Source organism: Xenopus laevis, chromosome 5S, assembly GCF_017654675.1.
Source record: "Xenopus laevis strain J_2021 chromosome 5S, Xenopus_laevis_v10.1, whole genome shotgun sequence".
Classification (NCBI taxonomy): Eukaryota; Metazoa; Chordata; class Amphibia; order Anura; family Pipidae; genus Xenopus; species Xenopus laevis.
This window is the reverse complement of record NC_054380.1, coordinates 44586022-44611613: the sequence shown is the minus strand read 5'-3', so window position 1 is coordinate 44611613 and position 25592 is coordinate 44586022. Positions and strand designations below refer to the sequence as shown.

The window sequence follows — 25592 nt, the reverse complement described above, 5'->3', positions numbered from 1 at the left end:
AATTTCTTCCTGCAGAGGCAAATTATGACATAGGGAATAGAGAACTGTTAGCTGTCAAGTGGGCCTTTGAAGAATGGCGGCATCTACTAGAAGGGGCTAAACACCAGGTTACGGTCTACACTGACCATAAAAATCTGTTGTATATTGAGTCAGCAAAGCGTCTAAATCCCAGACAGGCAAGGTGGGCTTTATTCTTTTCTAGATTTAACTTTACCTTGACGTTTAGGCCTGGTACAAAGAACGTCAAGGCAGATGCTCTTTCCAGAAGCTTTGACTCAATATATTCTGAAACTGATGACTGTTGTACAATTATTCCGGGTGAAGTCATTGTGGCTACTTTGGAATCTGACCTCTCTTCTTTGTTATCCCCTGTTCAGACAGACGCTCCCTCTAACACTCCTGTTGGGAGATTTTTTGTTCCTGAAGACCTTAGAGAACAGGTTCTAAGAGAGGTTCATGATTCCAAGATGGCAGGACATCCTGGTGTAAGTAAAACTATTTCATTACTTACTCGAAGTGCTTGGTGGCCGACCTGTAAACAAGATGTTAAATCTTTTGTGGATTCTTGTCCTGTCTGCCAACGCTCCAAGACTTCTAGAAATTTGTCCCAAGGGTTACTGATTCCCCTCCCTATTCCTGAAAGACCATGGACCCATCTTTCTATGGATTTTATTGTGGAGTTGCCTGTGTCCCAGGGGAAGACAGTAATTTGGGTGGTGGTGGATAGATTCAGTAAGATGGGTCATTTTATTGCTCTTCCTCACCTCCCATCTGCCAAAACTTTGTCCGAACTTTTTATTCAACATATATTTAAGTTGCATGGTTTTCCCAGTAATATTGTTTCAGACAGAGGTGTTCAATTTATCTCTAAGTTCTGGCGCGCATTTTGCTCGTTAGTGGGGATCGATCTTTCTTTTTCAACCGCCTATCACCCACAAACCAATGGGCAAACCGAAAGAGTGAACCAGTCTTTAGAGCAATTTTTAAGATGTTTTGTGTCCGAAAATCAATCTTCCTGGGCAGAACTATTACCCTGGGCAGAATTTGCCTACAATAACGCTACCCACTCCTCCACTGGGGAGTCTCCGTTTTTTATTGTTAATGGGTTACACCCAAAAGCCTTTTCCTTCTCTAATTCTGGTTCTTCTGTCCCTTCCGCTAATTCCTCTGTCGAACAATTTTCCATGATTTGGTCCCAGGTACATGATTCTTTGTCTACTGCTACTTCTGCTCAGAAAAGGGCTGCTGATAAAAGTCGTAGAGAAGCACCCCAGTATAAAGTGGGAGACTTGGTGTGGCTCTCTACCAAAAACATCAAGTTAAAGGTTCCTTCCCTTAAACTGGGTCCCCGTTTCATTGGTCCTTACCCCATCACTACTGTTATCAACCCTTCGTCTGTTCGCCTTAAGTTGCCTGTTAATTTCAAGATTTCCGATTCTTTTCATGTTTCTTTGCTTAAACCTGCCGCTAATACTCGCCTTACTTCTGTTCCCCCTCCAGTGCAAGTTGACGGTCAGCCTGAATTTGAGATCCAGGAGTTCCTTGATTCCCGAATGGTACGTAACAAACTCCAGTACCTCACTAGGTGGAAGGGATTCGGTCCTGAGGAGAACTCCTGGGTCTCAGTTGATGACATCAAGGCTGATCGTCTTAGGAAGCAGTTCCATTTAAAGTTTCCTGGGAAGCCTGGGGGTCCGGTGTCCCCCCCTAGAGAGGGGGGTAATGTAAGGAAATCTGTTTTACCTGGGATTGGGGGTGCTGTAAATCGGCCGCGGGGACGCCCGCCACGCCGGCCGCGGGGACGCCCGCCTCGTGGTTCCACCATCTTGCCTCCTTAGGACGCGCGCGCCCGCGTCTCGTTTCCTTTATTGACGCGGACACGCGCGCGTCGATCCTGACGCGTGTGTGCGCCGATTTTGGCGCGAAAACCTTGGCGTCCAAACGGTATAAATAGGCCACTTCCACTCCCAGCAAACTGCCCGTGATAGAACTTGTTTCTGGTGCTCTGTTCTGAAGCCTTGTGCTATTTTGTCTGTTTTGAATCTGATTATCCGTGTTTGACCCAGCCTGTACCTTGACCATCCCGAATTCTGTATCCTGACCAGTGCCTGATATCCGACTACTCTTCTGCTTGTACCCTTCCTGCTTGATACCCGGTTTTGACCTTTGCCTGCCTGACGACCCTTGCTTTCTGCCTGCCACGACCCAGCCTGTCTGACGATCCTTCTGCCTTATCCTTGTCTGTTACCGTGATCCTCGGTCCCAAAGACTCTAGCTACCAGCCGTGCCCCATTGCCTGCCAGAACACTTGCTTGAACCTCTCGTAAGACCAGGTGGCACCCGATTAGGCTGAGGGCTCCTCCCGAAGCTCAAAGGTGGTCACACCACTGGTGAAGCTTAGCTCAGACCCAGGATTCGAGCACTTGTTCTGGTGTTGGGTGCCGGCCGTGACACAGTGCCTCCACCAATGGCACCTCAGGGGAATTCCACCAGGAAAACAAAACACACAGTTTACAGTATACCAATACAACCTTATATAATATTGAAAATATAGAAATATGCAAATACAGTTCAAACAGTATAACCCTGCCCTGGGGAATCTGTGTGGACTATACAACTCTTGGCACAGTCTTTATTTGCCACAGTCCCACACTACACTCCTGGTGACAAATGCATATTAGCACAGTTCAGTTCAATGTCCCTTCCCTTAAAGGATAAGTAAATCTTTAAAATAAGTGAATGTAAAATTGATGAGAATGCTATTCTGAGCACTTTTGTAATGTACATTCATTATTTATTTTCTTTTTTTCCAAGATATTAAAGCATACATATACTATATGAATTAATTTTGTGACAACAGCGCCACCTGGTGGTCATTTTCCCACCATTCTGACCACCTAGTAGTCAAGGAAGTTGTCAGGAGAAAGAAAGAGGCTGCTCTGATGTTCTTCTGCTTAGGAAAAAAAATTTTTGTCAAAGCTTTCCTGGGTTCTCATCCTGGGGACTCGCAAGTTGCCAAAGTATCCGCACGCACAAGATAGAAACATGGGCTCTCTTTACAGCTGGGGCTCAAAATGCTTATTCTAAGCAAAGCACACCTCATCACTCTCTAAACTTGCCTTGGTCAGTATTCCCAAGCATTCCCATCAGCCATTCGTTCACTTCCCTGCCTGTAACTAGGTTTGATGATGTCATAGGCAGAAAAAAGGGAAGGCTTGTCTGCAGGGTTGGACTGGAGCATTAGGGGCCCACCGGGTTCCAAACTCCGAGGGAAGTTTGCATGCACGAACACCGGTGTTTTGCAAATCATAGTTTTCTTTTGGGGGTAGGGTTGCCACCCAGCCGGTATTTATCCGGCCTAGCCGATGAAATACCTGCCAAGGCCGGGGCCTGTATTACAAATTTACCGGCAATGTAGCTGCCGGTAAATTTGTAATATGATCGAAAGGAGGCCTCTGCCTGCCGCCAATCCCCTGCAACTTACTTTTTTTTTCCTCTTCTAGCGTCTGCGGGTCTCCGTCGCGTGGCCCCCCCCCTTTTGACGTCACGCCCGCCCCTTTTGACGTCACACCCCGCCCATTTGAGGCCCCGCCCCCAGCAGCCGGTAAAATTTTTGAATAAAAGGTGGCAACCCTATTTGGGGGCCAGTCGATCGGGGGAGTGGATCTGGGCCGGTGGGGACCCATAAGGACCGGACCCATCAGATTTTTTTCCCATTGTCCCACAGGCCCAGTCCGACCCTGCTTGTCTGATCTCCTACACAAGAGGTGCCCAGACTTTGTTACCCTGGGATCTACTCTTGTCATCTGGCCTCTGTCATGAAATCTAACTTGATAAAAATAGTGGGCCGTTTACATTATGCAGCAAGCAAGTGGCACAGCAAGGCCTCTTTCAGGTCATTTCCAAGTTTCATCTCACGAGACTTTTGATGTTGGAGAGCTGGTACGTATGTCAGGCAGGTTGCAGTCTCCCAGGAAGTTTACTGGGCTCTACTGGTAGACCATGATCAACATTTGGGGTACCTCTGCCCTACGCAAACAAGTAAATCTTTGCATTTATTTGCAATTATCAGAAGTGGCCAAGTCAATATATAAGCCCTGGCAAATCAACAGTTATAGCCACAAATTAATTTAGATGGCAGTCTGCAAATAATTTAATTGGATTTAAATATGAATTTGTTTCACATTGTGAGCCTGTATTATAAACTGTTAAAATTTGTTAAATTCATCGATACAATCTCCGCAGAATCAGCAAAATGCTCAAAACTACTGAAACTGAAATAGTTAACCGAATAGTTAACTAAATTATCAGGTCAACCTCTAGACATTTTGGGGGCCTGAAAAATAATTTGCTGTGGGGCCCAATAATATCTAATTACGCCACTGGGGATAATCAGCCTAACAGCCTTGTGAACAGTTAGAGGAGGAGGAATGAGCTCCACCAACCTCTTCTTTTATTCATTTTAAATGGTGTTTTTTTCTAGATGAACTGATACAATAAAGTTATTTACTGCTCAGGATACTTCATACTGATTGCTTAACTTGCATATCAAATTGGAAAAGTGCTGTGGGATAATCTTTTTTTTATACCTCTGTTTGTATTACCTGTTTACCATTTATGTAGTTCCCATTTAAAAAGAACTACTGGACCACTGTAAACTGCGCTATGCCCACTGATCAGCTCTTGTCTTACACAGGCTAAAGTGTGTGGGTCATGTACTACTTCCATATTAGTTAATTTAGGGTTAAACAACCCACCACAATAGGCTGTATTGTCTGAACAATAATATTAAATGGCTTTTTATTACACTGCTGATTCACTATTATCCAGGGGTAGGCAGAGTAGCCACGTGCCTAGGTTGCAAAAGCTGGGGGGGTGCCAGGCACGTACCTCCTCTGTCGCATACCCCACGTCCGGTCCCCTCTCTCCGACGTCTGTTCTATTTGCCTGTGTATTTGGGCCTCCGCGCATGTGAGCAGCGGTTTGTGCATGCGATTGACTAGCTGGATAGACTAGGGCCAGGTTGTCTAGGGTGCCTGGCCCGTTTCTGCTACTATAATTTTATATTGTGTTTAAATTTAAAAAAATGTTTGAATAGAAGTTTAGGAAGTAATTGATGCTTTTGTTCAATCCACAGTGTGGGACAGATTTATTATGTGGTGCAAAAAAAAAAACAGAGATAAAATTTGCGTTACACAACGCCATGTATACGCAGCATCATTTTTTGTGTTTTTTCTAAGTTCGATTTCCGTTGGAACTGCGACTGCACCAGTTCCCACACCCCCACAGGAGGTTCGCACGCTTTCAAATCCACCGTAATCTCTGCTTCCAGAGGGGGTAGGCTTGCCACCTTTTCTGGAAAAAAATACTGGCCTTCCTATATATGTATCTTTCTTCCATATTAATAACATGGGGATCAACCATCATTTTTACCAGCCAGGCTGGCACAATACCAGCCAGGTGGCAACCCAATGGGGGGGGGCTGCACCAGGGCCCTGCACCTCGTAGCTCCGTTACTAACAGGGGCGATCCACCAATGAGGCGAGTTGATCCACTCGCCGTAGGTGGCAGCGCCCCCCCCTGGTTGCCAGGGGCGGCAAAAATGCTGCTCCTGGTAACTAAGAGCCGGATTTCCGGTTTTCAACCCGGAAATTTGGCTCTGCAAGTGCAGAGAGCACAATTGCGCTCTCTGCACTAGCGTTGTGCAGTGCCTTGACCCCCTCCTGCACAGAAAATGTGAGCGCCGTGATGAGGGCGGCAACGGGCCGCCTCAAGCCGCATAAAGACGTGGGTCGGCGCTGGTTACTAAACATACAAATATCTAAAGCGGTGTTGTATAATAACAGTATTAAATCTGGCATTCGAGTGGTGTAAAATAAGCACCAAGGTAAATTTGGCATTTATTTTAGACGGCTTTTTTTTTACACCGTTTTTTTTCCAGCAAATTTTATTTTACACAATGGAATAAACATGCCCCTGTCTGTTATAGGGGACATGTTGAATATCCACATTTGGCTCTGTGCAACAGAGAGTTAAATATTTGAACAGCCCTTCCCTTTTCAGAAGTTTCAGTCTACCTCAGGCATAATGGGCTGCAATTCGATCTGTTCTCACGAGTCAAAGCTTTATTCGCCCTTCCCACCTTCTGGATTGAAGTCAGGAAAGAAGAAAAACATTTTGTTCACACAGAGGGGCCTGGGAACTTAAATGATGTTTCTATGTTCTTTATAGGAGATATTTCTCGACAAAATGAAGGGATCTGTCAATTATTCGTTATAGTTCATCCACCATAGAAATTAGCAGTTAAAGAATAATAACACTGAAGGATTTTCCAATAAAACGGTTGTTGTTGTTAGGAAGCATTTCCCATGCGTATGAATTCTATTTTTAGCCGAAACCCTAAAGTGCTAAAAAGTAAACCCCCGGCAGAAAGCGAGGCCCAGTGCTGAAGTTGCGAACAAAAGAAAGTCGCGTGTGGGATGGGAAAGTCAGTGAGATAATAAAGGGAAAATATTTGGAGGGGGAAGGACGTGCGTGTGGGAAAAAAGGGACCGGGGAGGCAGCGGAGCTGAGGGAGGGAGGAGATGACAAACAGAAAGAGGAGGGCTGGGAGCGGTGCACTGTGCCAGTGAGGCAGCTAAAAGCAGACACTGCCTGGAGGTAGGAGGAGGAGGTGAGCGCTCAGGAGCGAGCTTTTCATATCACGGGGGCAGGTGACTTTCCGTAAAGAACAGCCGCACTGTAAAGCGCTTATAACAGACGGTATAGCGGCTAAACGCCACCCGAGGCCCAAAACTCTGCGCAGCGGGATTAACTGTGACTAATGTTGTGTGAGCAGTGCCCAGCGCACAATCGCAATCTGAAGAATCAGCAGAATCTTCTCATGACGCCCACTGGAAGAAGATCGATCAACTTTTAATCGCGGAGAGATCGGGTGTTTTATTTTACTAATTATGGAGCCCGTAACGAAGTGGTCCCCGATCCATGTTGTTGAGTGGATGAAAGGTATGTTGGTGCGATTCCCAGACGTGGTGAAGCAGCTACTTGCTGGCCGGGTGCTGTTTGCCACTTGCCAGTTCTGAGTACCTACCCGAAACAAGTATTCTTTTACACTTATATGTATGTAAGCCTGAGAGTATATTGTCTCCCAGTTTGTGTGTGAAAGTGCTTCTGGTGTTTGTGACATAACATCACCTTGTTTGCCCCTCTTGCCCCGCTACAATGAACGCATGAACTCTCTTGTTTTGGGCGGTGACAATGAATGTCACGGGGGAGGGGTATGGGCGTCCACAAATAGGGGCAAAGGGGGCACTTGCTCCCCCCCTGGACTTGCCTGCAGAAGCAGCCTGGGACACTGCACTGATTTTCACAGTTTTTCCCCACTCCCTCCGACCTTTTCTTCTCTGCAGCCTGACGTTTCTTTTTACACTTCCCTTGATGCTCGCTCCTCCCTTGTCACATTCCCTGCAGCCCGATCAAATTACTTGGGCTGTGACAAGGAGGAGAGAGAGCATTAGCCGCAGCTGTGGAGCTGATTGGCCAGCACTGATACTGCCCGCCTCCTTCATTTCCCTGCTTTCAGCGCGGGCAAAAAGAAAACCTAGGAAGGAGCTGCTTATTAACCCTTAAACACTGCAGTCCGCTCACCACCCTCTCACCCACACGGTCAGTGGCTCTGCTTTTGTGTTTTTCCAAGTTGTCTGTGGATAATGTGCGGCTACTGGTCCACTTTCCAGTTAAACCAGAGAGCTGTGAAGGCAGTAAATCATGTAAAATAACTGTGCCATTCTGCAATGAGTTCTATAGGTATTTATACATGAACTTGCCACTTTGCCATCTTTGTGTGAGCTCTGGGGGTATTTATACATGAGATTGCCACGTTGCCAACCTTTATATTTAATAAAATAATATAATAAATCGCCAAATTGGAATGATCCAATTGATGGTAGTGTCAGTAACAGAATGAAGATGCTAAATGTATGCAATTTGTACTAATTAATATAAATATATATATATATATATATATATATATATATATATATATATATATATATATATATATATATATATATATATATATAAAAGCTTTGTGGATTCTGAAATTTGCCTCCTTGCCCCCCCTGGAAAATTTTCTGCGGACACCCATGGGAAGGGGTCTAATAAACGTCAGTAATGGGGTCCTGAATACAAGCACACAGGATTGTGGACTAGATGCTAGGGCTGTTTTTGGTTAAGGCTATCCCACCTTATTGCTTACGATTTCTCAAATCGACGTTGGAATTACATAAAGTATTATCAGAACAGCCACACCAAAAGTTCTTAGAACAGCAATTAAGCAATTATGGCAAATACTATGCTAATAAGTTATTACTGTAACTCTTTCATATTGCTCTGTCCTTGGCTACATTATCTGTTTATTTTCGACTTGGCTCAGTTGGGCTTTTATTATTATTATCCTTTATATAACACTGAGCTATTCCTCTGCTTACAATCTCAGTCAAGCCCAGAGTGGGATTGAAAATAGGCCCTGGCATTTTAAGTTCACAGATGCCAAAACAGCCCTACACAGTGGTTGTTTATGGCATGTTACTCCAACCTTTCTGGCATTTGCCAGAGTACACGCACATTGCTAGTCTGGGCTCCGTTCTAAACTGTTACATAGTTAAGATGGGTTAAAAAAAAAGACCAAAGTCCTTGAAATTCAAACCCTCCAAATAAAACCATGTTCACATACTTACACATATACAGATTTCTCTATACACTCACATATATAAACTGCATATACCAATATCTATACTAATTGTAGATTTTAGTATCACAATAGCAGCGTCAGGGGCCTAGTGATGGGGGCGCGGGTTTGATCTGCACCCTCTGTCCTCCCGCCCGATCCCAATTTCTGGGTTACTTTTATAGACCTGCCCCGCCAATGATGTCACAAAAGGGGCGGGCGAGCAGGCGCGCGGCTATAAAAATGTAAGTCGGAAGCTGGCAGTGTAAGTTGGCAGGCAGGGAGAGCACCCGCTACCAGCAAATGAGGGTGCGAGGATGGCAGCGTTGGATTTGGGGGCACGGGGCCTAGTGATGGGGGGGCAATTTCTGGGTTCCTTTTATAGTTTTGCCCCAAAAGGGGCGAGCGAGCAGGCACACGGCTATAAAAATGGAAGTCAGAAGCTGGCAGTGTAAGTTGGGCCGGCCCGCACTAAGGGGGCCCACCACCACTACAGACACAAAGCGCCCACTGGCTCCCCTCCCCAAGCTGCAGCCCCTCTCGCCTACCATCTTTTTTATTTCAGCCATGCCGGGGGTGAAGGAAGTTGGAAACTGCTTCTGGCTTCCATGCAAGAACCGGGTCTGGGCCAGCCCAGTCCGACACTACACAATAGCCTTTAATATTATGCTTGTTCAAACAATCATCCAAAACATTCTTAAATACATTAACAGAATCAGCCATCACAGCATCATCCGGCAGTGCATTCCACAATCTCACTGTCCTCATTGTGAAGAACCACCTACGCTGCTTCAAATGAAAGAAATCTCTGAATAATGGGAAGGCCATCTTTCATAGACAACATTTTAATCTAATAATTCAAGCTTTTAAAAATGATTTTTGAAATAATAAATCTGTTCCTTGTACTTGATCCTAACTAAAGTATAAATAGTCCTTATTGGAGGCAAAGAAATCCTGTTGAGTTTTATATTGAAGTGATTTTTTAGTAGACTTAAGGTATGGAGAACCAAATTACGGAAAATACCCTTATCCGGAAGTCCCAAGTATTCTGAATAACAGGTCCCATACCAGTACTGTATTTGCTTTTTCATTCAATGTGCAGTGTTACTCCATTTTTTTTTTTTGCATTGTGGGGTGAATTTGAACAGGTTGAAAATAAAGCCAAATACCCCTACACAATCAACTGCCATGTTTTATGAATGAATTCATGGGGGAAGTGGAAGGGCGTTTTATTATCCCTGTCATTTCATGTCAACCAAGAACCTCCCACTCATACCAGTGGGTAAGACTGAGCATAAGGAACTTTTTCTGCATTAAAATATGACCATCTGATTTTGCCATCAGTCTAGGGAACATGTAAAATCTTATACTGTTTGGTAAATTTGTGACTCCATATTTTAGGTTTGCTCAATAATCAAACTGCCGTGTGTTGGAATGAGTTGTTTGGTCAAATTACAAATATTGTATTGGAAAGTTGGTGAACCACAACTGCTTTTGCCTGTGCGATACATATCTCTCTGACCATTGAGATATCTGACTGATCCCAGCCCATATATCATTCGGGCAGACCATTGTTTTGACCTTCTGGTTATTTTGTTTCAGCAAATCTTTCTGTGTAACAATGAGTTAAGCCTAAACTGTGTCTAGCATAGGTTTTTTTCTAGCTCTAACCACAATTCAGCAAGAAAATGTCATTGTACAGTGTGAGGGTGTGAACTTACAAAAGGCAAGACGAGTGAAAATATAAGTACAATAGCTAAAACTAAATTTAGGGTTTGGTTGCTAGCACATAAGTGTTGTTGGCTCAAAATGGTTTTAAACTGGGAAATTTACAGTGACCTAGTGCAGTATTGGGCTGATCTGATTTGGCCAGTGTATGGCAGCTTTTACAATCTTTTCAAGTGTCCTGTAATTAGTGGAACAATGTAACAATTTCTCATATTCTTCACTCATACAAGCAGAATGAAATCTCATATAGCATTTCAAGGTTTTCTAATCAGCATTTTGATTGTCTATACAGTGAAGTTTAAGGGGCAGATTTACATATGGAATATGAATATCGAAGTCGAAGGATTTACCGCAATTAGTTCGATCGAATGGTTAAATCCTTTGAATCGAGCGATTAAATCCTTAGAATCGAAAGATTCGAAAGATCCATCGTTCGAACGATTTTTCTACGACCATAGGCTAACACTGCACCTCGGTAGGTTTTACGTGGCGAAGTAGGGGGTCGAAGTTTTTTTTAAAGAGACAGTACTTCGACTATCGAATGGTCGAATATTCGAACGATTTTTAGTTCGAAACGTTAGATTGGAAGGTCGAAGTAGCCAATTTGATGGTCGAAGTAGCAAAAAAAAAAACATTCGAAATTCGAAGGTTTTTTTATTCTATTCCTTCACTTGAGCAAAGTAAATGTGCCCCTAAGTGTTCCCTCACTTACACATTTTTGTGCTCCTATGAATATATTTAATGCATTTCCTTACAGTTCCCTTTATTTGAAATCATCTTTTTCTGGTCTCCTGTAAAATGGGGGTTCTACTGTGATTTAGTTTTTAAGTGTAGGGCCTTTTTTACATCTACTCTGCCACCTTAGCTTTTGCCCACTCTGTGCCTGTCATTAGATTGAAGCCTGACCTGCAGTGTAAATCGCACCTTTCAAACAAACTATATGATGATCAGTGGGATTGCTGTAATTTGTTAAATTCATCGATACAATCTCTGCAGAATCAGCAAATTGCTTAAAACTACTGAAACTGAAATAGTTAACTGAATAGTTAAAATTAAGGGGATGATTTATCAGGCCTAGACATTTTGGGGGCCTGAAAAATCATTTGCTGTGGGGCCCAATGAAATCTAGTTACGCCACTGAGGATAATGAGTCTAACAGCTTTGTGAAGAGTTAAACCGGCCATAGACGCAAAGATCTGATTGTACAATTTCGGGCCGTGTGTGGAGAGTCCCAACATTTTTCTTCCAGCAGAGATTGGTCGTTTGGTTGATCGGACAGGTTAAAAGATGTCGGCTGCGGGTAATATCTCTGCATGTATTGCCGATCGTACGATTTTCAGAGGGAGACTTAGCTGTGGTCAGACATAACTTTTGTATGATTGCTGTCAGGGGCAGAACATCGGCTGATCTTTTGTACTTTATTTGATCGGAATGGTTAGTGGCAGGTCGGGAGATGGGAAAGTCCGATCGGATCTTTGCGTCTATGGCCAGCTTTAGAGGAGGAGGGGTGAGCTCCACCAACCTCTTCTTTTATTCATTTTAAATGGTGTTTTTACTTACACTTTTGTTTTTCTTCTCTATTTTGTGTTAACAATTCATGGGTGCTGTCCCTTGGAACTCCAGTTATTTACTGCTCAGGATACTTGATACTGATTGCTTACGACTTGCATATCAAATTGGAAAGTGCTGTGGGATATTCTTTTTTTATACCTCTGTTTGTATTACCTGTTTACCATTTATGTAGTTCCCATTTAAACAGAACTACTGGACCACTGTAAGCTGTACTATGCCCACTGATCAGCTGTTGTCTTAAACAGGCTAAAGGTGGCCATACACGGGCAGATAAAGCTGCCGATATCGGTCGTTTGGACTTATATGTATGGGGGCTTCCGACGGGTCTTCCCGATCGATATCTGGCCACGATATCGATCGGGAAGGTTTGATTTTTAACTGACCAACCCGTCGGAGCCCCTTGGCGCATCGTAATTCGATCGTTCAAATTAACCCCGATATAGCCATGCTGTTAGTAGCATATCGGGGAAAGATCCGCTCGTTTGTCGATGTTGCCAAAGAGCGGATCTTTGAGTCTATGGCCACCTTAAAGGAACAGTAACACCAAAAAATTTAAGTGTTTGAAAGTAATGAAAATATCATGTACTGTTGCTCTGCACTGGTAAAACTGATCTGTTTGCTTCAGAAACACTACTATAGTTCATATAAACAAGCTGCTGTGGAGCAATGGCGGAAATTGAAAAACGGCTATATGGCACAGGTTAACTAATGGATAACAGATAACACCATTAGACAGACAGAGCTTATTTGCTATCTCTTGTGTAACCTGAGCCTTTTCTCCTTTGAATGGTTGCCCCCATTGCTACACAGCAGCTTATTTATATAAACAATATTAGTGTTTCTTAAGCAAACACAGCAGTTTTACCAGTGCAGGGCAACACTGCATTATATTTTCATGACTTTAAAACACTTTTATTTTTTGACGTTACTGTTCCTTTAAAGTGTGGGTCATGTTCTACTTCCATATTAGTTAATTTAGAGCGAAACAACCCACCACAATAGGCTGTATTGTCTGAGCTACAATGTTAAATGGCTTTTTATTGCACTGCTGATTCACTACTATCCAGGAGTAGGCACGTGCCTAGGTTGCAAAAGCTGGGGGGGCGCCAGGCACGTACCTCCTCTGTCGCATACCCCACACCCGGTCCCCTCTCTCCGACGTCTGTTCTATTTGCCTGTGTATTTGGGCCTCCGCGCATGTGAGCAGCGGTTTGCGCATGCGATTGACTAGCCGTATAGACTAGGACCAGGTTGCCTAGGGCGCCTGGCCCGGCTATGCTATCATTTTATATTGTATTTAAGTTTAAAAAAATGTTTGAATAGAAGTTTAGGAAGTAATTGATGCTTTCGTTCAATCCACAGCATGGGACAGATTTTTTATGTGGTACAAAAAAAAAAAACAGAGACAAAATTTGCCGCACAACGCCAGGCTTTGCCATGTAAATGTGGCATAATTTTGTGTTTTTTATTAGTTCAACTTCTGTTGGAACATACACAGTGGCGGAACTAATCGTGCGAACCTCCTGAGGGGGTACAGGCCCTGGACTGCACCAGGGCCTGTACCCCCTCAGGAGGTTCGCACGATTGCGAATCCGCCATAATCTCTGCTTCCAGAGGGGGTAGGGTTGCCACCTTTTCTGGAAAAAAATACTGGCCTTCCTATATATTTATCTTTTTTCCATATTAATAACATTGGGATCAACCATAATTTTTACCAGCCAGGCCGGTACAATACCAGCCAGGTGCCAACCGAATGTGTGGGGCCCAGCTACACAGCCTGCACCCGGGCCCGCACCTCGTAGCTCCGTTACTAAACATACAAATATCTAAAGCAGTGTATAATGACAGCATTAAATCTGGCATTCAAGTGGTGTAAAATAAACACCAAGGTAAATTTGTCATTTATTTTACACGGCTTTTTACACAGTTTTTTTTTTCTAGCAAATTTTATTTTACACAGCGTAATAAACAGGCCCCTTTCTGTTATAGGGAACACATTTATCTCTTTTGGCTCTGTGCAACAGAGAGTTAAATATTTGAACAGCCCTTCCCTTTTCAGAAGTTTCAGTCTACCTCAGGCATAATGGGCTGCAATTTAATCTGCTCTCACGAGTCAAAGCTTTATTCACCCTTCCCACCTTCTGGATTGAAGTCAGGAAAGAGGAAAAACATTTTGTTCACACAGAGGGGCCTGGGAACTTAAATGATGCTTCTATGTTCTTTATAGGAGATATTTCTCGACAAAATGAAGGGTTGTTGTTGTTGTTATGAAGCATTTCCCATGTGGAAGAATTCTATTCTTAGCCGAAACCCTAAAGTGCTAAAAAGCGAGGCCCAGCGCTAAAGTTGCGAACAAACGAAAGTCGCTTGTGGGATGGGAAAGTCAGTGAGATAATAAAGGGAAAATATTTGGAGAGGGAAGGACGTGTGTGTGGGGAAAAAAGAGACCGGGGAGGCAGCAGAGCTGAGGGAGGAACGAGATAACAAACAGAGGAGGGCTGGGAGCGGTGCGCTGTGCCAGTGAGGCGGCTAAAATCGGACACTGCCTGGAGGAGGAGGTGAGCGCTCAGGAGTGAGCTTTTCATTTAACAGGGGCAGGTGACTTTCCATAAAGAACGGGCGCAGTGTAAAGTGCTAATAACAGGCAGTATAGCGGCTAAACGCCACACGATGCCCAAAACTCTGTGCAGCGAGATTAACTGTGGCTAATGTTGTGTGAGCAGTGCCCATCGCACAATCGCAATTTGCAAAGTCAGAGATCGGGTGCTTTATTTTACTAATTATGGAGCCCATAACTAAGTGGTCCCCGATCCAAGTTGTTGAGTGGATGAAAGGTATGTTGGTGCGATTCCCGGACGTGTAGCAGCTACTTGCTGGCCGGGTGCTGTGTGCCAGTTCTGAGTACCTACCCGAAACAAGTATTCTTTTACACTTATATGTATGTAAGTCTGAAAGTATATTGTCTCCCAGCTTGTAAAATAACTTCACCTTGCTTGCCCCGCTACAATGAACGCATGAACTCTCTTGTTTTGTGCGGTGACAACGAATGTCACGGGGGGAGGGGGCTAATAAATGTCAGTAATGGGGTCCTGAATAGAAACACACAGGATTGTGGACTAGATGCTAGGGCTGTTTTTGGTTAAGGTTATCCCACCATATTGCTTACGATTTCTCAAATCGACGTTGGAATTACATAAAGTATTATCAGAACAGCCACACCAAAAGTTCTTAGAACAGCAATTAAGCAATTATGGCAAATACTATGCTAATAAGTTATTACTGTAGCTCTTTAATATTGCTCTGTCCTTGGCTACATTGTCTGTTTATATTAGACTTGGCTCAATTGGGCTTTTATTATTATTATCCTTTATATAACACTGAGCTATTCCTCTGCTTACAATCTCAGTCAAGCCCGGAGTGGGATTGAAAATGGGCCCTGGCATTTTAAGTTCACAGAGGCCCAAACAGCCCTACACAAGCCCAATGGCGAGAGGTTGTTTATGGCATGTTACTGCAACCTTTCTGGCATTTGCCAGAGTACACACACATTGCTAGTCTGGGCTCCGTTCTGAACTGTTCCATAGTCCATGAAATTCAAACCCTCCAAATAAAACCCAGATCAAATACATATACAGATTTCTCTATACACTCGCATTTATAAACGACATATTCCAATATCTATACTAATTGTAAATTTTAGTATCACAAAAGCAGCGTTGGATTTGGGACCACGAGGCCTAGTGCACCCTCCGTCCACCCGCCTGTTCCTTTTATAGACTCACCCCACCAATGATGTCACAAAAGGGGCAGGTGCGCGGCTATAAAAATGGAGGTCGGAAGCTGGCAGTGTAAGTTGGCAGGGAGAGCAGCCGCCACCTGCAAATGGGGGTGCGAGGATGGCCTGAACCCACCCAAACCGCGGTTCCCGTGGGCATTGGGTCGGCCTGCACATCACAACGGGGGCCCACCACCACTCCAGACACAAAGCGTCCACTGGCTCCCCACCCCAAGCTGCAGCCCATCTCGCCTACCATCTTTTTTTTATTTCAGCCATGCTGGGGGCGAAGTAGGTCGGAAGCTGCTTCTGGCTTCCGTGCAAGAACCGGGTCTGGGCCAATCCGACACTGCACACTAGCCTTTAATATTATGCTTGTTCAAACAATCACCAAAAACATTCTTAAAGGCATTACCAGAATCAGCCATCACAGCATCATCCGGCAGTGCATTCCACAACCTCCCTGTCCTCATTGTGAAGAGCCACCTACACTGCTTCAAATGAAAAATCTCTGAATAATGGGAAGGCCATCTCTCATAGACAACATTTTAATCTAATAATTCAAACTTTTAAAAATGTACTTAATAAACACAATAAAAACTTAATAAAACTGCTCCTTGTACTTGATCCTAACTAAAGTATAAATAGTCCTTATTGGAGGCAAAGAAATCCTGTTGAGTTTTAAGGGATTTTTTTGCAGACTTAAGGTATGGAGAACCAAATTACGGAAAATCCCCTTATCCGGAAGTCCCAAGTATTCTGAATAACAGGTCCCATATTGGTATATTGCTTTTTACAATCAGTATATTGCAATGTTACTCCATTTTTTTTTGCATTGTGGGGTGAACTTAAACAGGTGGAAAATAAAGCCAAATACCCCTATACAATCAACTGCCATGTTTTATGAATGAATTCACGGGGGAAATCAAACAAGAACCTCCCACTCATACCAGTGGGTAAGACTGAGCATAAGGAACTATTTCTGCATTAAAATATGACCATCTGATAGGGATGCACCGAATCCACTATTTTGAATTTGGCCGAATCCCCTAATCCAATTTGGAAGATTGGGCTGAATACCTAACCGAATCCTAATTTGCATATGCAAATTAGGGGCAGGAAAGGAAAAAGTGGAAAAAATTGGTTTACTTCCTTGTTTTGTAACAAAAAGTCACGTGAAATCCAGCCCTCCCCACAATTTGCATATGCAAATTAGGATTCGGTTCGGTATTTGGCCAAATATTCCAAGATGGATTCGGGGATTCGGCCAAATCCAAAATAGTGGATTCAGTGCATCCCTATCAGATGGTCATATTTTAATGCAGAAAAAGTTCCTTATGCTCAGTCTTACCCACTGGTATGAGTGGGAGGTGCCAGGCACAAGGATTCGGCTGAATCCTGTTGAAAAAGGCAGAATCTTGACCGAATCCCGAACCAAATCCTGGATTTGGTGCATCCTACCATCTGATTTTGCTATATAAAGCACTGCGTATCTTGACAGCGCTATATAAATAAATGATGATGAAATGATGATGATCAGTCTAGGGAACATGTAAAATCTTATACTGTTTTGTAAATTTGTGACATATTTTAGGTTTGCTCAATAATCACTGCTCTGTGTTGGAATGAGTTGTTTGGTCAAATTACAAATATTGTATTGGAAAGTTGGTGAACCACAACTGCTTTTGCCTGTGCTTATACATATCTCTCTGACCATTCAGATATTTGGCTGATCCCAGCCCATATATCAGTTGGGGCAGACCATTGTTTGACCTTCTGGTTATTTTGTTTCAGCAAATCTCTGTGTAACAATGAGTTAAGCCTAAACTGTGTCTAGCATAGGTTTTTTTCTAGCTCTAACCACAATTCAGCAAGAAAATGTCATTGTACAATGTGAGGGTGTGAACTTACAAAAGGCAAGACGAGTGAAAATAAAAGTACAATAGCTAAAACTAAATTTAGGGTTTGGTTGCTAGCACATAAGTGTTGTTGGCTCAAAATGGTTTTAAACTGGGAAATTTACAGTGACCTAGTGCAGTATTGGGCTGATCATTTGACCAGTGGCCAGTGTATGGCAGCTTTTACAGTCCTTTCAAGTGTCCTGTAATTTGTGGGACAATGTAACGTTTTCTCATATTCTTCACTCATACAAGCAGAATGAAATTTCATATAGCATTTCAAGGTTTTCTAATCAGCAGTCTATACAGTGAAATCTTAATTTTACATAACCTGATTTTAAGTGTTCCCTCACTTACACATTTTTGTGCTCCTATGAATATATTTAATGCATTTCCTTACATTTCCCTTTATTTGAAATCATCTTTTTCTGGTCTCCTGTAAAATGGGGGTTCTACTGTGATTTAGTTTTTAAGTGTATGGCCTCTTTAACATCTACTCTGCCACCTTAGCTTTTGCCCACTCTGTGCCTGTCATTAGATTGAAGCCTGACCTGCAGTGTAAATTGCACCTTTCAAACAAACTATATGATGATCAGTGGGATTGCTGTAAGGCTATGGTCAGACCAAGCAGTGGATCCAGGTGGCTACAGTTTTCTGACTGTAGGCTAAAGGACATCATGCAAATCTTTACAAGAGGGAATATGAGCCCAGCAAATTTAGTCTATAAATCTGGATAAGTTAAACCAAATTGCACTGACCCAGGGAAGGTTCTATAGTGGTGCCACACCAACAGCTAGACATCTAGAATATGTTATGCTAAACAAATCTGAAGCTGTGTAAGGGATGCCTGGGAAAGTCGGGTAAGATGGCAGCACTACAAGTTTCTCAGGCCGTCGTATTTATTTTTAGTTAGGAATGCTGCCCCAGGAATTAAACTAGGGGGTGACATAGTAAATAATTTTATTTGTATTGAAAATTTTGAAAAAAATAACCAAGACCTAATGAGAATATAACACTTTTTTTTAAAGTCAACTGTGTGTTTGTATGTAAAGGCATTTCTCTCTTAAAGGTGTTCTTGTTTTCCATGTGTTATATTCTGCCTATGGCAGACTTTAGACTCTACTCAGAAATACTTGCTTTGAAATTTCTGAGAGATTTTTGCTTGTCAGACTGGTTTCCCTATATCTCAGTGGGAAGTTGGGACAGGCAGATAGCAGTATTTGACAACCCATGTACAGTGGTCAGGGCCGCCATCAGGGGGGGACAGGGGGGACAAGCGTACCGGGCCCGGGCATGAAGGGGGGCCCGGCAGCGCTGCATTTTTTTGAAGATCCGGGCCCCCCTTACGAGCGCCCGAGCCGTACGTCTTGCCTCTTCAGTGCCGAATGCGGAAGTGCCGAAAAGCCGAAGCCGATGCGACGAAAAGACCCGAAGTCACGGAAAAAGCCGAAGTCCCGAAGTCACGAAGCGCCGAAAAGACCCGAAGTCACGAAAACAGCCGAAGCCGAAGTCCTGAAGCAGCGCAAAGACCCGAAGTCACGAAAACAGCCGAAGCCGAAGTCCTGAAGCGGTGAAAAGACCCGAAGTCACGAAAGGAGGCGAAGTTGAAGTACTGAAGCCATGAGTTCAATTCTACTGAACACCAGTTTGTGTTTTTTTTTTTTTTAATCCCCTGGCCACCAATGTATTATTTTAATATTCTATAGGCCCCTGCCACCAATCTTTTTTTTAAAACTTTTGTTTTTGGGGCCCCAATTTTTTTTTTAACTCGTAAGGGGCCCCTTGCCACCATTGTTTTTTTTTGGGTTTTTTTTTTTAAAAAAAAATTAATTTTCTTTTTGGTGGCCCCAAATTTTTTTAACTTGTAAGGGGGCCCCTGCCACCAGTTTTTTTTTTTTTTCAAAAAAAAATTATTTTTTTTTTAAATTTTTTTTGGGGCCCCAATTTGTTTTTAACTTGTAAGGGGGCCCCTGCCACCATTTTTTTTTTTTTTCAAAAAAATTTTTTTTTCAAAAAAATTTTTTTTTTGGGGCCCCAATTTGTTTTTAACTTATAAGGGGGCCCCTGCCGCCAATGTTTTTTTTTTTTTTCAAAAAAAAAATTTTTTTTTTTTCAAATTTTTTTTGGGGCCCCAATTTGTTTTTAACTTAGAAGGGGGCCCCTGCCACCAATGTTTGTTTATTTTTTAGTTTTTTTTACATTTTTTTTTTGTTGGGGCCCCAAGTTTTTTTTAACAGGGGGCCCCTGCCACCAATGTTTTTAAAAAAAAAAAAATTTTAATTTTTTTTTTTTTGGGGCCCCAATTTTTTTTATAAGGGGGCCCTGACCATCAATAGCTTTTTACAACTTGTGTGGGGGGGGGGTTACTTTTTTAGCGCTGATGTCTGTGTGGTCTTTTAACTGCGATGTGGGCGGGATATGGGGCGGAGCTTGGTCGTCAGTGTGGGCGGGGCCCAGGGGGCCCCAAAAATTTTGTTGTACGGGGCCCCGTGATTTCTAATGGCGGCCCTGACAGTGGTGGTCAAAAAAGGTAGTAACACACAACACAAAGCAAAACCTAGGACTGTGTGTGGGTCTGCAGAATCTACAATTGTATTTTTTTTGCCGGTGCCATCATTTCTAAAGTTGGTGGCCGTAAAAGGTGATTGCAGGTGCTTTAAGTGTTGGGTTTTTACAACACTAAGGGCTCTTACACACGGCCGTTCCGACCTGCGCTCCCCTGCGTTCCGTTTTTTGGCGTTCAGCCGCAGGGGAGCGCAGGAATAGACGCAAGTAATGATTTGAAATGGGGCTGTACTCACGAAGGCGCGTGTAGGCGCCGAACGCAGGAAAAATGCAGCATGTTGCGTCTGATCCTGCGTTCGGCGCCTACACGCGCCTTCGTGAGTACAGCCCCATTTCAAATCATTACTTGCGTCTATTCCTGCGCTCCCCTGCGGCTGAACGCCAAAAAACGGAACGCAGGGGAGCGCAGGTCGGAACGGCCGTGTGTAAGAGCCCTAAAGGTTCAAAACTGCACCTGTTGTCTAGAACAAGAATCACCTGCGAACTTTTGAGGTGATAGTCGCCTGAAAAAGAGCATGTTTCCTGGGCATTATTTCCAGAAACGCTTGGGTGATTTCATTACATGTCATAAGGACAATTTTGAAACCCGGTGCTCACAGTGCCTGAATGTCCCTGTGTGCTATTGCCTTAACAGTTTCCTACATTTATTTTTCCTCTTATGCTACCCAGTGATTTGGAACAAGAAATGTATACTGCACTTTATGGCAATATGTGTTAAAAGGTTCATCTTTCCCACTAGGTTGTGGGAGTACCTTCTACAAGTAAATGATATACAACATTAACCAAAATGCTTGGGGCCTGGGTTTTTTTTGGAAAGGGGTTTCTGAATGTATATCACTAAATTATTTTTAGCAGGATTAATGTATAGTGATATAAACGCCTTACATGCTGTTAGTAATTGATACAGATAATTACTACATGACAGCACAGAAACCAGTGCAGCTAGCTAATTAAATAATCAGCCTTGTAGCATCAGCTTATTACATGCCAACCTCATATTCTGCTTGATATTTTACAACAACCCCTAAGCTTAACTTCTAAACAGCTGCTCAGAGCCCACTGAGCATGTGAGTGTTGCAGATACTTTCCAAGATGGTGACCCCCTGTGACAAGTTTGATGTCCTTTGTTGTTCTGGGATTGACCGCTTATAGCAGTGCTGTCCAACTTCTGTGGTACCGAGGGCCAAAATTTTACTGGCCTATGTGGAGGAGGGCCGATAATGGAAGTCGGTATTGGTCACTCCCCCTTTTAAACCACACCCACTGTAAACCACAACCATATTACCACAAGAAATTTTAAGATCATATCCACAATTACGGTGGCAGCACACTAAAAAACCAAATGTTTGGTGCTCACTGCAGGCAAATACCTCATCACTCATATGTGAAAAATTGAAGCCATGTTAAAAACATACCCTTAAATCCATATGCCTCATCCTCCCCTGTGGATAATACAACAACCCCCAACACATGATTAAACACCTTAGGGGGTCCTTAACAACAATTTCCAAATGCTAATAACCCCAAGAACAAACCCCTAACAGGCTTACATTAGGTAGCGTAGGGCAAGCAGAGAATTGCACATCCAAGCAGCACTGGGCAAGCAGAGAATGGCACACCCAAGCAACACTGGGCAAGCAGAGAAGGGCATACACAAGCAGCACTGGTAAAGCAGAGAATGGCACACACAAGCAGCACTGGGCAAGCAGAGAATGGCACACACAGGCAGCACAGGGCAAGCAGAGAATGGCACACACAAGCAGCACTGGGCAAGCAGAGAATGGCACGCACAGGGAGGCATGGCCGGGCCAAGGTATTTCTTCACCCTAGGCAAGGGCTTCAATCAGTGCCCCCCCCACCCAGTCCTGCATTACCATTTCCCACCTTACCAGTCATATAGCCCCCTGTACCCGTGCCAGCACCTATCATATTGCCTCGATTTGTACCTATGCCAATGGCAGTCAATCCCTCAGATTGCCCCCAGGCCCCAGTCTGTACCTGTGCCAGCAAAACATCCATCATATTTTTACCCCCAATCTGTACCTATGCCAGCGGCAACCAAAAGAATCCATCATATTGCCCTCAAACATCTGTGTACCTGTGCCAGCAGCCACCATATTGCCCCATGTGCCTGAGTTAGCAGCAGCCAATCCCTTATATTGCCCCCAATCTGCCCCCAAAAAATACACACTATTGCCTCCATATATGTACTTGTGCCAGCAGCAGCCAAATATCCATCATATCATCTGTTTACCTGTGCAAGTAGCAGCCAAGATATTGCCCACAAATATGTACCTGTGCCAGCAGCTGCCAAAAGGGAGCTGGGAGTGATTCTGTCTGGAACAGGGGGTTTATAAAGTTGGAAAACTATTAAAGGCCAAGCAAATTAGGGTTTAAAAAAGAAAGAAAGGAAATTCCCCTTAAAAGTGTGCCCCCATGATTGCGCCCAAGGTGGGCGCCTACTCTGCCTGTCCCTAGTTCCGGTCCTGCAGGGAGGGAATGCAGAACAGAGCAGGAGACAAGGAAAGCTATCATTCTAATATGTACTACATACAGTGACACATTGTTGGTGCATGTTAAATAAGGTGTAAACAGGTGAACAATGTGGGCAGTTTCAGTCTGGGTCTTAGGTGTGAACAGTACAGACCATCAGGATATAAACAATAGAAGTGTCACAAGTGTGAACAATGCAGGGGGATCACAGGTGTGAACAATACAGGGGGTTAGAGTCTGAATTTGAGGTTTAAACAATGCAGGGGCCAGTTTATCTCTGTAGCGATACCTTTTAAATCTTACATATGGTAAACCTACACAGCATCTGGGGGGCCACAGAAGGTGGGGGGGGTCCGCCAGTTGGACAGCCCTGTCTTATAGAAATAAAGTAGATTGCACATTTGACTTAAAGGGGGATGTTCACCTTTAAAACAAACTCATTAAACATATTTCCACATTTAGATAATATTTACTATTTGTTGTTATTAACAAAAATTAACTGTTTTTAAAACATTTACCTAGAGCCCCCCTCTCTGCCTGGAAGCCAGGGCTTCCTCCCCATTCCCATAATGACAAACCTGACCACACGATTGATACACATCCGCCTTTATTTGCATACCCATGACCTGATCATTTGCATACCCATGACCTAATCTTTTGCATACCTGTGACCTGATCTTTTGCATAGCTGTGACCTGATTGGCAATTCAGCCACTCCGATCAACGATATGCAAATGAAGGAAGCATGCACATTAGTGACGAATTCCTGCATTCCAGGGTTGCAGAGTCATAACTCCAGACACAGTATATTTTACAGCCAGGGTGTCGGCGATCCCTTTGGCTTAGCCAGAAGGCAGATTCCAAAGTATCAAATCAGTGCAACCTTTCCAGGTAAATATATTGGGAATAGTGAACTTTTGTTAAAGGGGTTGCTCACCTTCAAACTGTTTTTTTTTTAGTTCGGCAGGTTTCAGATTGTTCACCAGAAACAAAAGACTTTTTCCAACCACTTTCTATTTGTGACCGTTTTTCTAATATTGAAGTGTAAAGTTTAAATTTTCACCTTCTAAACCAGTTCTGGGAGGGGGGTCGCCGACTCTTTAACGGTTCTGAATTGATACGTTTATTTCATACATTTGTTATCTTTGTCCCTGCTGAACAGAATCCATGAGTTTCATTAAAGGCAGCTGTTAGAATTGATACAATATTTGCCAAATACTGCTGAGAAATGTATCCACTAAATATATCAATGAAATGAAACAAAATGTAACAGTTCAGATGCTCCTGGATCACTGAGCTGCCAGCCTGAAACACCAGTCTGGAACATTAAGCCTTAAACTTCAATTATGGGAAAACTGTAAAAAAAAATAAAAGATGGAAAGCAATTGAAAAAAGTCTTTGTTTATGGTGAACGATCTGAAAACAACTCCTATAATGACAACAAATTACAAAATGGGCATAATGGTTTTATTTCATTGAAGTGTTTTAAAAGTGAAGTTGCAAAAAAAATTTAGTTTTAACATCTTTAGCATAAATGTATGTGAACTTTGACTTGACTGTATTTTGGTGCTAATATAAACAGTGTCTAAGCAAACCAGTAAAATACTTAGGCGTGAGGAATTGCAAGATCCCCTTCCCTTATATGATATGATTTAGTGCAAGACTGCAAAGTGAAGGGTAGTGTAGATCAATCTATGGAGGTGTGCTAGAAGGCTATTTTGGGCAGTGTATAACAGTGCAAAGTATGACAAAGTGCAGATTAGTGTATGCATGATGTGCCAAAGGGTTCACGCTAATGACAGTCTTTGGAAGTCATTGAGGCTGATTGACTTTTTCTTCAGTCTTTAAGTCTGAGTATGTACAAGTGTGAGTGTATTGTTTCTGTCATGTTTGTGAGTTTATATATTTTTGATAATATAGTGAATAAAGTACCCCCTCTTGTAAATTCTAAGGGTATTAAAAGTTACCAAGGAGTTTCATGACCATATAAAAGCACGAGGCCGAAGGCCGAGTGTTTTTATACAGGTCATGGAACTCCAAGGTAACTTCTAATATCCTCATATTTTGCAGCTGGGGATACTTTATTTATTATAATACACAAATTTCAGTGAGTCATGATGTGACAGAAATTACATCAGAACTCACCGTTTATTACTGATGACATCAGAACTCACCGTTTATAAGGATATCATTTACAAGATATTCATATTTTTGTGTATTATAGGGAGATTATTCCTCAATGACATATTTTAGACCTGAACTAAATTCTACATCAGTTTAGTGATATGCAGATTTATAACTCTGCCTATGAGAATCTTGCTACTCTGAGGTTTGTAAAAACATTTCTACCATTGTTGCAGTCTGTGTTTTTTGGATTGTAGCTTGTAACTCTATAGCCATTTCCATAACTATAAGGCTAATGTGCAATTAGCATGTCTCCCTATGCTGTATTGTATATTTTTGGTAGTTGAAGGACACCAGAGCATTCATGCAGACCATAATATAGTGAATAAAGTACCCCCTCTTGTAAAATATCAGGATATTATAAATTACCGAGGAGTTTCATGACCATATAAAAACACGAGGCCGAAGACCGAGTGTTTTTATACAGGTCATGGAACTCCGAGGTAACTTCTAATATCCTCATATTTTGCAACTGGGGGTACTTTATTTATTATAATACACAAGTTTCAGTGAGTCATGTGACAGAAATGACATAAGAACTCACCGTTTATAACTGATGACATCAGAACTCACCGTTTATAAGGATATAATTTACAAGATATTCATGGCTTTTGTGTATTATAAAGCATATAAACCTCTTGCAGATAAA

The 25592-nt window shown here is 42.9% G+C and overlaps 1 protein-coding gene across 3 annotated transcripts in view; it reads left to right on the top strand.

Moving 5' to 3' along the window:
- The first annotated feature begins 6169 nt into the window (after nt 1-6169).
- cnksr3.S (CNKSR family member 3 S homeolog) overlaps nt 6170-25592 on the top strand; it is a 42759-nt gene continuing 23336 nt past the window's right edge. Inside the window, exon 1 of one of the 3 annotated variants that reach the window (XM_018265275.2) lies at nt 6170-7005. In XM_018265275.2, the coding sequence (XP_018120764.1) occupies nt 6954-7005 (52 nt within the window). In that variant the 5' untranslated portion in view covers nt 6170-6953. The other 2 variants (XM_041564487.1, XM_018265276.2) reach the window with 2 other exon arrangements.